The 15,297-nt window shown below is 37.0% G+C and overlaps 1 protein-coding gene across 17 annotated transcripts in view; it reads right to left on the bottom strand.

The window, feature by feature from the left end:
- Positions 1–322: 322 nt before the first annotated feature.
- The window catches only part of MPDZ (multiple PDZ domain crumbs cell polarity complex component), a 362,584-nt gene continuing 347,609 nt past the window's right edge, over positions 323–15,297 (bottom strand). For all 17 annotated transcript variants that reach the window (XM_059924722.1, XM_059924725.1, XM_059924723.1 and 14 more), the window contains 9 exons: positions 15,129–15,276; positions 12,481–12,567; positions 11,498–11,588; positions 10,583–10,626; positions 9,639–9,761; positions 8,274–8,378; positions 7,603–7,715; positions 6,659–6,782; positions 323–4,785 (listed from right to left, as the gene is read on the bottom strand). In XM_059924722.1, the coding sequence (XP_059780705.1) occupies positions 4,639–4,785; positions 6,659–6,782; positions 7,603–7,715; positions 8,274–8,378; positions 9,639–9,761; positions 10,583–10,626; positions 11,498–11,588; positions 12,481–12,567; positions 15,129–15,276 (982 nt within the window). In that variant the 3' untranslated portion in view covers positions 323–4,638. The remainder of the gene's footprint in view (positions 4,786–6,658; positions 6,783–7,602; positions 7,716–8,273; positions 8,379–9,638; positions 9,762–10,582; positions 10,627–11,497; positions 11,589–12,480; positions 12,568–15,128; positions 15,277–15,297) is intronic.

The following is a 15,297-nucleotide window of genomic DNA, read 5'->3' as shown; positions in this document are numbered from 1 at the left end:
ATGGTAATACAAAAATGAAAATGGAAGTCTATTTAAAGAAAGCTACTGAATTTACATTACTCTATGTCTTCCAGGATATAATACTACAATAACTCTTACCATTTCTTGACAGCTTATCATGTGCATGGTATTAATGCTTTAAATAGTTATCTCATTTAATTTTCCAAAGCAAGGTAAACCTGTAAGTTTTACTGAATGGAATAAAGGACCTTTAGGTAAATGAAATTCAGAGAGTAGAACCTTGAATGCCAAATATTTCAAGGTAGACTCAGGTGAAAAAATCACAACTTCTAATACATCAATAAGAAAAGAAGAGGAAAAGTAGGTTTTCCAAGGATAATTGTTTATTTCTGAAAATCCACATGTGAGAAGGAGGATGGGGGAAGGAGGGAGAATGGATCACAAAGAATCAGCAAATGACACAACTTTCTGAAAAATGTCCAGTATTAAATGAATAAGTTAAAGCTCCCTCTTAGAAGCTGCCTAAAGCAGTTTTTTTTTTGATGGCAGTACTTTTTGAAACTTCAAGAAACATTTTCAGTGAGAGAATTCTGATATCATTACCGCAGATTTGCCTCTGTCTTGACAGAATTCCTTGGAAGGGTCTACAATTGAACTTTCAGTACTTGAATGATAAATAAAATTCCTAGACAAATTATACAATTTTTTTCTAATTTACATAAAATGGAATACCTGTATTTTGAAGGAAAAAAGAAGCTGCAATGTCAAGTATACAAGAATCATAGTAACCACATTTGCTTTGCCTAGTTTCCACGCTCTTCATTTAGAAATGTTCTTGCCACCAACATGTTTTTTTCCTCCTGAGGTAACAGAGGCCAATTCCACCTTACAAATAGCTCCCTTTAGGAAAGGTCAAAGTTAAACATTAATTCCTCGTAGACGAAGTTGAGGAACATCTTTGCACAAATCAAATGCATTCCAGAATACTTGTCACTGACATGAAACAACACACCAGGGCTGCTGAAAGTAGGTGATGATAGTTTCGACATTCCCACACCTAGACCCAAGAAAGCATACTGAGTCTTGTCTCCCTGCAGGCATCTTTTCAACTTCTCCACTCACTGTGATGGAGATCTGAAGACAGGCACTAGATCTCTGGCATTCTCAGACAATAAGCTAGATGACCAGGTCTAAGACAGCTTGGCATGGTACACCTCACAGCAGGGAAGAGCTTACTTTGCTTCTTTGAATCTATCAAAATCAGCTTTATCAAGATTCTTAAAATGGAAAAAAAAGTTCCTTTTTCTTGTCTTGCATGAATTTTAATCTTTTATGCTTCCAGTTCCATCACTGTTCTGACGTATGGGCTCTACTGACTTGCCACACTGCATTGCTACATCTGCTGCTATAAATCAGTAGGTGTTGAAATCAAATACGTCATCATCATCACCATCACCATCATTTTGGAGGGGTCACAAAGAACACCAGAAATGTGCAATATTCGCCAATATAATTTAATCACAAAAACAAATATACTGAACCTATTATGGGCAAGCCACAATCTTGAGTTGTACATGGTCTTGAGTTGTACATGGTCTTGAGTTGCACATTAACACTATAACACTATAACGTTCAAGTCTTCAAACTCTTTGCTCACTTTCTTCCTCCTCCACGGAGAAATCTTACATTTCCAAGAAGGAATAATATAGGAAGCATAAGCCTTTGTCACTCTCTCTAATGCTGATGCATCGATATTCTTTTCCTCTCAATCTTCTTTTCCTTCCTTCCTTCATTCCTTCCCTCTCTTTCTTCACTTCTACATGCTTTGACTTTGTTAATTGGTAGCAGTTCAGGAGGGGAGCTTATCCCCAGTGTTTTACATCCCTAAGTGGCATTCCCACTGCTTCCTGTTTTGTATTCAGTACGAAGGCTGCAGCTAGCTTAACTAAAACAAGGTAAGACCATGAAATTAATCACGACCTATAATTCAATCATTTACATGCTGAACAAAAATGTATAGAGCCTCTCCTATTTGCCAGGCACAGTGATAGTAGCTAAGGATATAAAAACATCCAAGACACTATACTGGTGTGTCCTAGGGCTTCCGTAGCAAAGTTCCACAAACAAGGTGGTTTACAACAACAGAAATTTATTCTCACAGTCTTGGAGGCCAGATATCTGAAATCAAGGGGTCGGCAGGGACAAGTTGTCTCTGAAGACTCCAGAGAAAAAACCTTCCTCATCTCTTCAGCTTCTGGTGGCTCCAGGTACTCTTTGTTTTGTTTTTTGTTTGTTTGGTCCCCATCTTTACACGACCTTCTTCTTCTGTCTCTGTGTCTCTACATAGCCTTCTCTTAAGAATTTAGGGCCCACTGTAATCCAGCATGACCTCATTTTAACTGAACTGATTACATCCACAAAGACCCTATTTCCAAATAAGGTCACATTCTGAGGTTCTTAGTAGACGTGAATTTGGGGGCAATGCCCTACAGGCTAGTACAGATACCCAGCTGGGTGCTCTCACTGGAGTGCCTTCACACATTTACTCAAACTTCAATATGGCTGGTTAACTGGCCTTCCTAGGGTGTGCCACAGAGCGGCCTCCATAAAATCTTTGCTGGTTAAAACATAAAAGTGGGTGGCTCAGCTTCCAGAAGCCAACCATGAGAGGATCTTGACATGCCTTCATGAGAGAGGGCCATTAACTGGTGACTAAGAGGTTAGATGTGTCACTGGGATAGTGAAATGAGTTTTGTTACATCAAGTACCTCAGTTTACAATAGCTGGCTGGGGAGAATAGCTTCCGAACTGATGCAACGTGTAGTTGTGTCATTCGTTTCGTATATCTAAGAATCACAGAATTTTTACATTTTAGAACTTGATATAAGCTTTGAGATAAAATCACCTATCATTTTACAGATGAGATAAATCAGAGGGAATGCATATGTTCATTAGCTAATTAGGGGAAGAACTGGCAGAACAAAGGTTCCTAAAGTCCTTGCTCAGTGTTCAAATCAGATTTTTCATGTTCATTATTAGAAATAATTTTCATTATGACTTTTTCTATCTGAACATGCTTCAACTCTTGACTACTCTAAAGAACAACTTATAATATTGCATCACTCGTAGCGTTTCAGAAAAGCACATACAGGCACAACACCTCTCTTTCTTTAATGCTGTTTATCTTCCTCTGTTCCATGAGGAGTCTATGCATTTTTAGCATTAGTAAAAATTCTGGGCATAAAAAGCAGTGAGCTTTTCATAATGTTGTTGTCCAGAGTTCCTCTAACTGTAAAACTATGGACACCATATGTTCAGTTAGACATGATAAAAGCCAATTTTAAATTGTAAATCTTGAACAGTATAATAAAGCTTTTCCCCAGTAAAAAGAACAAAATAAAAATGCCTGCTTTTTTTTGTGCACCACGAAACTTCTTATTTATTCACTTCAATTCCGCATTTACACATAAGCGCTGTAATAAAATATCTGTACACTACTTTTGTTACAAATATAGATAATATTTAAAGTGACTTTATATATTCTAATGTAGGAGTTTCACGCTCTAAAATGGGAATGAACACATGATAATTCCTCACCAGTTGTCTCAATAAACAGCTCCATCTGTTTCCCTTAGTCTTAAACTATTGTATTATAAGATGTTAATATAAGGCAATGGAATGAACTTATGTTAATCCCCTTAATTTTTCTATCAATTTACTAATGGCATACAACCAAAATAATTACTAACACATTGCTTTTTCTCCGTCATTAAGATTAATACTAATTGAAAACCAACTGCACAGCACACTGACACAGTTTCAGTGTTGCATCCCTTAAAACCAGCACTAACAACTCGGAGAGCCTCCTATGCTCCTGCATGGTTAGCAAGGCTGCTTTCTAGAGAAACCGCAGTCAATACAGGGCAGCGTCATCATTTTACTTATAGAAATGTGAAAATATTGTGTAATAGGTCAAAAATGAAAATGAACATCAAGATGTGCAATAAGTGGTTTCTTTACAAACTTAGGAACATTGCTTCCTGTTGTTAGTTACCCAATCTTGAAGCCCATTTTAGAAGAAAACTATATATGTGCGTATTAGAGCTGGGAGTTGCAATGTTTTAATAATAGTCAACATTTTTAAATACTGAAAGTATTTTTAAACATTTTCCGTACAACTTTTTTCTTTTCTTTTTTAGTTAGAAGTGGGGAGAGAAGGTGGATTAACAAAAAATGCATTTTTATAAAACTTGAGATTTTCTTCTTTATTTTATATTTTCAATTTTCACCTTAATTTCATGAGACCATTTCCCCTTGGTTAGCTTTCGAATGATTTTTTTTCCTTTCTCTACTAACCAGTTGAGCCCATATTAATTTCTGCCCACATGATTATAAAATGTCAGATATCTTCAGGAAGAAAGACTGGATTTATCTATGCAAAGAGCCCTTCTCTTTGAGTTTCCATCACAAAATGCAAAGAGAAAGGGAAAGTGATGCTAGGTTGTCAGTAAGAAAATCATTTCCATATGAGAAAAACAAATTTAAATGCTATTTTTTCCTACAGTTTTGAAGAGCCGGATGAATACAGCCCAGGAGGAGTCCACAGGACCAGTTCCACTCTCTTTGTAGCATGGGATGTAAGTGAGAAGTTGAGGTGGCTCAATTCTGGCAGCTAATTCAGGAGAGAACCATCAAAGTGACAGTGCCTTTTGTCCGCTTAAGGATGGCAACGGCTTCTTCATGTGTTACCCCTTCTAGACTCTGCCCGTTGACAGCAATGATCTGATCACCCCTCTTTAGACGCCCATCTTCAGAGGCTGCTCCCTGCAATTATAAAGTGGCTTGTTTACTTCTCAAAAAATGCTGCCTCGCAGTTACACAACAGAAAAAGATCCAAACGAGAATGTGAGTTGCTCTGCGTGTACACACACATTGCTCTCAGCGCTCCACAGGTGCTCCACAGCCATTGAGCAATGATGAACAGACACAAAGGAAGCCTTTCTCCTAAATGGCTTCAGCACTGAGATTCCAATTTGAGAGAGAATTTAGCAGTCAATAGATTAGTTGGATGGCTTTTTGGCTGTTCAGCACAGCAGTTGGTAGGAACTCAAATTAATAAAGAATATTTGGGAATATGCTTAGTAGGAATGATTTCATAGAATCCAAGATTTTTTATCCTATAAAGAAGACCGACAGAAAGAAAACAAAGGATTAGCAGTTTTACAGGACAAAAGCAGTTTTATAGGACAAGGGCATGAGGGCCATCAAACCCAAAGGTCTGCAGAAGCACAAAAGCCCACATGTATGTTGACAAGGACAGGATAAGGCACAAGTCGTGCTAACTCTAATTCTAATTCCTTCTGTGGCTTTCAAAAGGCAGCTTAAGCTGCTTGATTCTTTACTTCCCAAGGGTGGACAGAGTCTTCATATTCCTTATGGGCCCTAAATGATTAAGACTAAACACAGACACTGCTGTTTGGAAAAGAACCTCATCTTAGGCATAAGTATAGTAGGCAATTATGCAATTAAATATAAGATTAAAAATATGGAAAAGTTAATGAGGAATCCATAATGATGAAACTCTTAAAATATGTTCTAACTAGCACGCCTTAAATAAATTGTTCCGAGGCTGAGAAAAAGGACTGCATGATTCTTCTATTTACTGGCAAATGCTGTTTGTATTTTTGGACATACCAATGGCTTTAAAAAATCTCATAAATTAAGCCTATAGCTAGAGAGATAGCTATAGCTATAGATACAGCACTTTAAATTGGTGAAAAATAATTTTTTTTCAAAATAATAGAATGAAACCTCCCTAAGTAAGCACTTTAAAGGACTATAATACTAATCAAAAGCCCCTGTACCAAATCTTTTAATGGGTTTAACATAATTTTGTTTCCTCTGTGCTGTAAAATTTTGAGAATCTGAATTTTCTCCTGCAGGAAATTTTGTCGTTCCTAAAAATTGTCTTAACAAAAAATTAACAATAATTATATGGGTTTAAATTATTTTAATAGCTTCACCAGTGTTGTTAATAACTTTACTTGTATTCTAAATATTCTTACCAAAGAACGGGATGCTATATGATTATAACTATATACCAACAGTTTTCTTTTCTTTATTGAATCCCTTGAATGCAAACAGCTGATCTGTGTGGTAGGTGATAGAGCTGCCGGATACTCCTTAATATTTTTAGTAGTTATTTTTCTATTCCATTCAATGAAATGAAACTTGCAAAATAAATGCCCTATTAGTTATTCTCCTTATGTATTTTATGTACTTTTCTGTGCCTATTTTATATTTCACAACAAAAAATGCAAAGAGAAAAAATGTCAGGGCTCTTTAGCATAAACATATTTAAAATGTCCTGTTTGCAAAAGACATTCAATCACATACAACTTGTTTCCAAAGGAAAACAATCAGGCCTGACTGTCTAACTAATGTTCATTAATAGTTTTATGTATATTGTCGAGAGTACCCATGGAACTTCAATTTGAGCCTATTTTCCTTTAAACATAACTAAACCTCAAATTGGACAAAAATATCTAATGACCTATTCCTGTAGGGATTTCCAAAGGAAAATAATCAACTGTTAATCATTTGGCGTTACCGCAAGCCATAAACTAATAAGCCCGCTGCTGACCACTATTAATGAATGCTTAGGGGGGAAGAGGGTGGTTAAAATTTGCAAGCTTACCTTCGCAAACACTGTTTTAACATAAATGGGTAAGTCTCCGTGAGGGCTGCCATATCCTCCTACTATACTGAAGCCCAAGCCATCTGGTCCTCGGTCTAGTGTAATAGACTTACACTGAGGAGGTCTACGGTAAAGGGAAGAAAAAAAGAGTCTTTAGACTTTAAAAAAATATATATATGGCATATACATATGTATCTCCATGAATCTGTAAGTTATGGGTTAGCTGACATCCACCTAAAGCTAGTATAACTCTCTGTGTTACCAACGGTGAGTCCATCACGGGTATTTTGGGGGTGCTTAAATTGTCAGTGTGTGCTGTGCTATGTATCTTAAATTTATATAATCTAATGAAATACTACTTAACACCCTATTCTATTACTCATGTATACTACCCTTAACCTAACATATTCATGGCAAGCTCTCATTGTATAAAGCAGCTCCTTCCTTTTCCAGTTTATTTAAAGTGAGAGGCTAAACTGCCAAAGACTATGATGGAATAAGTCATAAACATCAGTATTCCCAAGCTCAGAGACAAAAATAGATGATAAGAAATAGAAAAGCTGCATCAAATTATGTAAAAATTCCAGCATGCTCCTCTCTTCCCCTCTCTCTATATTCTAATTCTTGTGTACTCAAGTTTTGGGTAACTGTGAATTTTTTTTTTTTAATCACAAGTATGATTCATTAAATGATTAGGCAATGTTGGAATTTTTAAAAGGATAGATTGACCCCCCCAAGACTAAAATGTTCCCTCAAAAAACTCAGAGATGAAAATGTGGGAAGAGTAGTAGCATGCACGCATGTCTGCTTGTCTATCTACCTACCTACCATTCCATAATCGAAGAGTTTAGAAACACTTGGTTTTCATATTTTACACCTCATCTTCCAACATTTCACCTTTATGTGGGTAACAGGGACATACAAACCATAGTATATGAGCTCACCCTAAATCATCGTGAAATACACTGCTTGACGTCAGCCCAGTGAACGAAAGACTAGAGCTGGCGGGCTCCTGCTGATGACCCGTGACCACACTCACATCTCCTCCAGCAACCACCTGTACACAGGAGAAATATAAAGGGAAAAAGCACACGCTCACGTGGCTAGGAAAACATCAGTAGTTTTTCTTCAAAAAGAGCACTGGGAATAAAATGTGTATTTTATCATCCACTTAATCATTTCTGTTAACATAAATGCAGGAATTTCATAAGGTCCAGAGGCCTCTTCAACTGACACTAAGAATAGTCTACTAATTCAATTCTACCAAGTTCTTTGATGCTTTTCAAACATGGTTTCACATGCAACTGTTTTCTAAAGATCTTTAGAATGTAAGTCACTCAATCACACCACTTAAAATTTCAGCAATTAATCATTTCCTGCCAAGACCATGAATTTTCCCCCTAAGATATAAAGTATGAAATGATAAATGCATCAGGATAAAAAGTGACAGAATGTATTTCCTATGTACTTTCTTGGAATTCTCAATGTAATCATTTATGTTCAAGGGAAATAGTAAATACAATAATAGGAGATTTAATCATTTTATAGCTTTGACATTAAAGCTCATGTGTCCTCAAGCTACCCATATTCAGAAGAGTTGGGATAAAAATCTTACCTGCATTTCAATGGAGCCAGAGGCATTTTTCAGAAAGTTAACTGCCTGGGTGTGAGTCATCCCCTCAGTGGATGTGCCACAGATAGTGACGATCCTATCCCCAACCTGCGAGGGAGAGAAACAGCCATCTGCTACAACAGCCATGGAGAGTGGGATGATTTCCTTCCCTACCTTCCACACCACATGTATACTACTAATCAGCAATAGAAATAGAACCAAGGAAACGTCCAATTCCAAGCAGCAGCAACCACAAAGAGAAGCTGCAAGTAATGGCTGAGTTCTATCATCTTTGGTGCAATGGGCAGGGAATCACGCTTCCCTTTTCTTTGTTTCTCCTGGGTAAGACATTACTTCCTATTAAAAGAATACCATATCTGCTATCATTTGGGAACCAGAATTTCTCTGGATATTATTATTATACACATTAGCTGTGACTCTAAGTCAAGGGTTGGCAAACTACGGCTGATAGGCCAAGACTGGCCCACTGTTTATTTTGGTTAATAAAATCTGGTTGGAGGACAGATTTATTATTTGGCTGCTTTCACAAGGCAGAGTTGAACAGTTTCAACAGGGACACACATGCATGTCCTGCAAAGCCTAAAATATTCATCTTGTCCTTTACAGAAAAGTTTTCTGACCCCTGTGTTACGCGTACAATCTGTTTTTAAGTGCCAGTCATAAATTTACATAGCAAAGGGAAATAGAACCATTACGATTTAGAGAGTATTTAAATAGTGATTATGGTTTGAGACTATTTTTAAGGCATGAGGCCATATAGATTTTACTTTGTAGAGATTGAGTTACTTTAATGGAATATTCACATGATTTCAGAACTGGGCAGTTAGCATAAATTCTATCATAGTGCTCTACATATGCAAAATCCCTCAATTTTGAAGCAAGCTTTGTATAGTTTCACATTGTAAGTCATGTTTACACTAAACTTTTGCAAAACTGATAAACAAATGCAACATAAATGACAATTTTCAATTTAATAAAGTTAAATCAGCATTTAAACCAAAAAAACACGTAAAGAAAAAATTTCACTTCATTCTGGCAATACTTTCTGAGAATACCTTCTGTTTCATTTTAACTTCTTCCACAGGGTTTCGAACAAGTAAAAAATATTAAGAAACAACTGTAAGTCATCCCATTTCATTTACTTGAAAATCTGCATACAACAACAAATTCTCCTCTCTTTTAATTTTCTTCATCTTTTACCCAAAGCACGCCCTGATGTGGCTGGATAAGCGGATTTAAAAGTTGACAGACATCTCAAACTGCCTGCAACAGCTGGCCAGAGTCAAAGGGTTTATAAAACCTTTTGACAGATTTGCTAGGGCTACCAGGGCTATTAGTAAAACTTACTCTGAGTTTCTGGGTCTGAGCTGCAACTCCATTCGGGTGCATCATTGCAATAAATATAGGAACGTCACCAAGCGGGCTGCCCACACCTCCAGCAATGCTGATCCCCAGTGAGTCAGTGGGTCCCTGCCATTGGACAGACAGAGTATTTTGGTCAAACTGATATTTTTAATTGGCTTTTGGTCTCTTTGGCACAATATTCTATAGTTAACTTTCATCTTCTAGATGTGAGGGTGGAAAATGATGCCCAAGAAAATTGTATTACTTTATTTGATACAGGTCCTTAATGTGATTTAGAAAAATAAGCATCTGTTCAGGAGGTAAAAGAAATCAAAACTAAATGAAAATCATGCTATGGGGAATGAGGAAAATCAAGGAAGCTGATGAAGTGAAAAGGAATCAGAGAGACCCGTGTTCAAAGCCAGAAACCCACACTTACAAACGCTGGGATCTGGAACAAGTCCACTGCTTTCAATGAATCCCTAGATCTTCACGGACAAAATGGAGATTACCATGCCTCTCACAAAGGGCTGCAGTGACTATTAAATGAAATGACGATGGTATGAAGTGTCTACAAGTGTGCTCAGCACTTAAATCTGCTTTTATTTTCTCTGTTGTGCATGGCTATCAGAGGAATCGGTTTCAGGAGAATGGGAAGTCTCTGTTGAAAGCAAAGGCTAATTTATCCTAATATGAGAAGTGAGAGAGACCCGGCATTATTTTGCGTGGGGCTGGGTTGATACCATTTGTGGCAATAAACAGTATACCAAAAATGATTTTTCAAACAAGGAAATTCCGCAAAGACTACACTGGGCTATTTCCACTGCATATAATACACATTTTTATCATATGGTACTATAAAATAGTAAGGCAGCTAACAGGAAAATACATATGCAGATGCCTTTGGAGTCAAAAGAGTTTATATTTTTTCCTCTCTCCCAAGTTACCTTTTTAATTTCAACTGCTCTTAATCCCTGTATTTCAGATGCCACTGTAAATGGGAAAAATATAAAATATGGTTATTAGTGCATTTTTAATGTCAGTTTAAATTTTAGTTGATGTCTACAGCTAGATGGGACTAAGTGAGGTATCCTAATTTTTTTGGAAAGGGGGTTTCAAAGTTACTAGCACACATGATTAAATCTGTCTTACAGAGGGACTTCCCAGTTAGAAAAACGCACACACCATCCTATTTCTTCCTTCTTATTTCAAGCATTGCTTATACAACTCCATAATCCACTTTGAATGAGTTAAGGACAGGATGTGCTTTGGATAGAAAGACATGTGCACAGCTGAGAGAAATAAAGTCATGGAAGCATTAAAAAGAATCCATGGACTTAAGTGCCTAAATTTCTAGAATATTAGTTACATTGCAAACAGAGACTGCCATATGGTTAGTTTCTTCAATTTGAACAACTTTCAACCAATGCTCCAAGCCAAAAAACCCTCTGCATCATGATTTCATGTAATTAAAACACAGGAGGGTCATATTAATTTTATCAATCAAATTTTTTGCAATCTTCATGGAGAAAGAAAGCTTCACTTAATGGGATCTTCTGATATATTGGTGTTACATTAAACAGAAAAAGGGAATAAAAATCAAATACAACAATCTGCTTCGCAAGAAAAAAATTGCAGGATCCTGATTCTAATGTTTAGTATACCTCGTAGGGAAAACATCAAATGGGAAATACCGCTATAGGCACTACTTCATGCTCTTCTGAATTTTTGCACCTATACTAGGGTTTGGGATGATTTAGAGGAAAGAGAGCTTCAGAGGTAAAGTAAAATGGGAAAAAATCACTGTTGATGGCCAAAATTCAAACCACTAAATCATGCTTAAAATTTCAATCCAATCTTACATGCAATCTTCTTTGAGCTGCTTTCCAGTGACTCAGATGTACTGGATCCCGAAAGTGGAAAAGTGAATGATGACAGGCTCCCTTCACTCATCTACAAATACATAACAGTTGTTTTAGAAAGTTTGGGAAATAATAATACCCACTAAATACCACTTATTTCAGAATTCTTTTAATGGACTTAGAAATACTTGTTAAGCAACAGTGGCATTTGGTAATTTGAAGGGCAATCAATATGGAGAGTTTCCACTGAGTTTTCTCTTTTTTTTTCTTTTTAAGGAAGAATTTGTCCAATGACATAAATAAAGGTAAAAGAATGGATGCAATTGATTCCAACCTTCCTAAAATTTTAGTAGATTTTCATAATCTCACCCAAGCTAATCTTCTCTAAATTTAAACAAATGCTGTACATAGATGGGGACTTCAACAACTGCAGAATTAGGGCCAGTCGACAGGAAACAAATGGTAATCATTCAGGGGTGACTAGAGGTCCTTAAGGACAGGCTGATAAAAATGGGCTTCTGTCATCAGAAGGCAAGACAGGAGAGGGGCTTACCAAGAGGCTCCAGCTATCTCACACCATATTTTTATACGTGGTGGTGAGCTTCTACAGTTCAATACTGATTGATCAATGTTTGTTATAAAATACTTTAAACATATATTGTCTTTGTAGGCTTTATATGTATATATTAATCGGTTCACTTTTGAGATTATGGAAAAAGAATCATGTCAGAAAAGAAGAATGCTTGGAACTAAGTTCCTTAGAATGACTCACAAACTACTCAAGAGCTCCATCCACCTTGCTTGCCTGTCCACTCCCATCTCTCGTTCTTCCCTATCACAAAGTCTGCACCTCAGCCGCTCTGCCAAGCTGCCAGGGGGCCAGGCCTGTGTACATGACCCTGGACAGACTCATGGTCAGGGCCATCTTTGAGTTCCTTCTGGCCTATGGACTGCATTGTCCGATGAATCCCACAGCTACCCACCTGGCTGCTCTGAGAAGGTCTCCTCTCCGAATGGAATGGGCCAGCTTTGACTCTTCCGACTTCCAAGGTTACTGTGCCTAGGGAACACTGGGGGGGAAGTTGTTCGATGAAATGTTTAAACAAAATGATACAGTTAGCTTTAGGATTACATTTTACTCTTCAAGGCTGGGTTTTTGAAAGGCATTTTCCTTTTGGAATTTCCACGGGCAAGGATACCTCCAATCCTTTGTGGAAAAAGGCTTTTCTAAAACATTAAAACTAGTAAAAAAAATTATAACAACAAGCAGCAGCAGCAACACCCAGTGTCTGTCTTACTGCCTCATGATTTACATGGAGAGCGTGTCTGTCACGGCAAAGAGAAATGGAGAATCAAGCAATTATCTCACGAAACGCACTAATTTAGATAGGCCAAAAGAACTAAGTAACTCAGACCTTAAAAAACAAAACAAAAACAATAAAATAACCACTACCGCAACAATTCATTTTGCCCTCAATAGCAAAGGTACTCAGATAATTGGGTAAGCTCTCTACTGCCTCGCTGTACCTGAATAGATATATTATAATATACAACACTTAAACAAGCCATATTGCTGTAAACACAAAACGAGAATTGAAGACAATTTCCCTGTGGTCCTTTACAAATAAATCATAGGCATGCAAGAAATGCTATACAGTCTACTGTGAAAGCAGCACAATGAGGTGTTTGAGAACTCAGGCTTTTGGAGTCAGATACACTGGTTTAAATCCAGACTATGTGATTTACTAGCTGGGTGAACTTAGCAGATGTTTACCTTGATAAGTCTTTTACTCTGCATTTTAAAAACAGAGACCATTACAGGTTGTTGTGATAAAATAATCCATGCACAATTCTTATCAAAGTGTCGAGCACAAAGCAGTATCGTCAATTGTGTTGCTTCCAGTTTTCTATTATTACAAACAACACTGCAATGAACCTTATGTACGTGAAGTTTTTTTGTGTATTGAGGATTCTGCAAGATGTTTAAATGAAGAAATAACAAGTCAAAACAACAACAAGCAGCAGCTGGAGGTACAAATAGCAAAGCTATATAAATATTTAAGGCTCTCATTATATACTGCCAAACTGGGTTTTTAAATGGTGATTTAACTAGTTCTAAAATTATTTAGGTTATTTTATGGATGTCTCCTTCTCTATCTTTGAGAGGTATCTATCTTACAGAGTTAACTATCATTGTTAATTTATCTCCTAAAGGAAGCTACTTCTCCTTAAAGAATTCTAATTATTTTTTGAAAATTGATAACTCTAAGAAGAAATGATAGACTTTAAGTGTGCTTTATTAATAACTAAATTTATATGTATATACCAGATCCTATGCAAACCACAGAGGTTTATAACAAGATGCTCACTTGAAAATCACTCCATGAAGCTAAGCTTAGCCACTGAAGAGGCTCCCACTAGCATCTGAGAACTCTGACATTTCTCCTGCTGTCAGACACTGTCATGAAGTTATGTGCTCATGTTACTGAACATGTGCCACATGACATGGATACCGATGGCGATCGATTTTTAATCAACACTGAACTACACTTCAGGTCATAAAAACACATGTTAGGTAAAGGAAAACAATGAGATAAACACTGTTTTATGTAATTGTAGGAACACAAACCCCCTCTGGAAACTGGAATATTCCCTGATAGGAAATATGTCTAAACTTCCACGAGTTGTATTTTTAAGTGACTATTCTATATTTTCCATTTTTAAAATGAGACTGGCTCTGCCTTTCCAATCAGAAAATGATTCTTCATGGAGAGTTCACTCCATGGAGGAAAGAGATTTCACAATGTAAAATGTACTTAAGACTAGCAATGATACCTGGGGATGGAGGCATTATAATTATTGAAACAACAACAATAATAACTGTTGAAGGTACTGCCCAGTAAATCTGCATTACATTGTCTTCATTTCATAAGTATGACCCATCCAACTATGATTTTAAATGTCAAACTTTAAATAGTTCAATAGTTTTGAATCAGAATAAGATATGAACCAAACATTCTCTTCTGTCATTCAAAAAGGATAAAATCTTTCTTCCACATTCTTCATGTCTGGGAAAATATAAAGATGTCCAATTTAGTGTGCCCAGTAAGGGGTTAAGGAAGGGGCTGGGACAGGGCAGTCCAGAAAGCATGACTTCCAGAGGTGCCCTTCTTGCCTCCTATGATCTTCCGCCTTTCTGCTGAGTCCCTTTTCAAAGAGCACCTGTGCCAGGGAGGAGATTCTTCCCTTAGGCCAGAGGTCATAAGAATAAATCCAAATATAAATATGGGAGGGCAGGGGAGAACCGAGGTTAAGACTTTTTTTCTCCTTTGTGGCCTGAATATGTGTTTTTCTTTCAAGAAAAGAGCCACACAGTAATCACTTTGTGATAAAAGATTTACTAAGAACACAGATACTCAGTTCATAATTCTTACTACTGCTAAATATATAATAATATAATAAACAGCTGATTGTAAGTTTGTTATTTAGAGATTTATCACTGAAATATGGTGTCTAATGTATAAATATGTCTTATTTGAGAGAACATATTAGATAAATACTTGTTTGAATGTGGCCGCTCCTCCCTCTCTTACACTATTACACATGACCATTTGTGGCGCTGGATTTCTACCTTTAGCAGAGCTGCGACGGCTTCCTGGGTGGCGTGACGGACGTCTTCTCCATTCACCATTAGTATCTGGTCTCCCTGCATCAGCCTTCCGTCAGCATCTGCAATTCCTCCTTTCACAATGTCGGACACGAATACTCCAGTATCATTTCTGCAAACGTAAAGTTTTGAA

This window comes from Balaenoptera ricei, chromosome 6 (assembly GCF_028023285.1).
Source record: "Balaenoptera ricei isolate mBalRic1 chromosome 6, mBalRic1.hap2, whole genome shotgun sequence".
NCBI lineage: Eukaryota > Metazoa > Chordata > Mammalia > Artiodactyla > Balaenopteridae > Balaenoptera > Balaenoptera ricei.
This window is presented reverse-complemented; position numbering and strand designations above follow the sequence as displayed.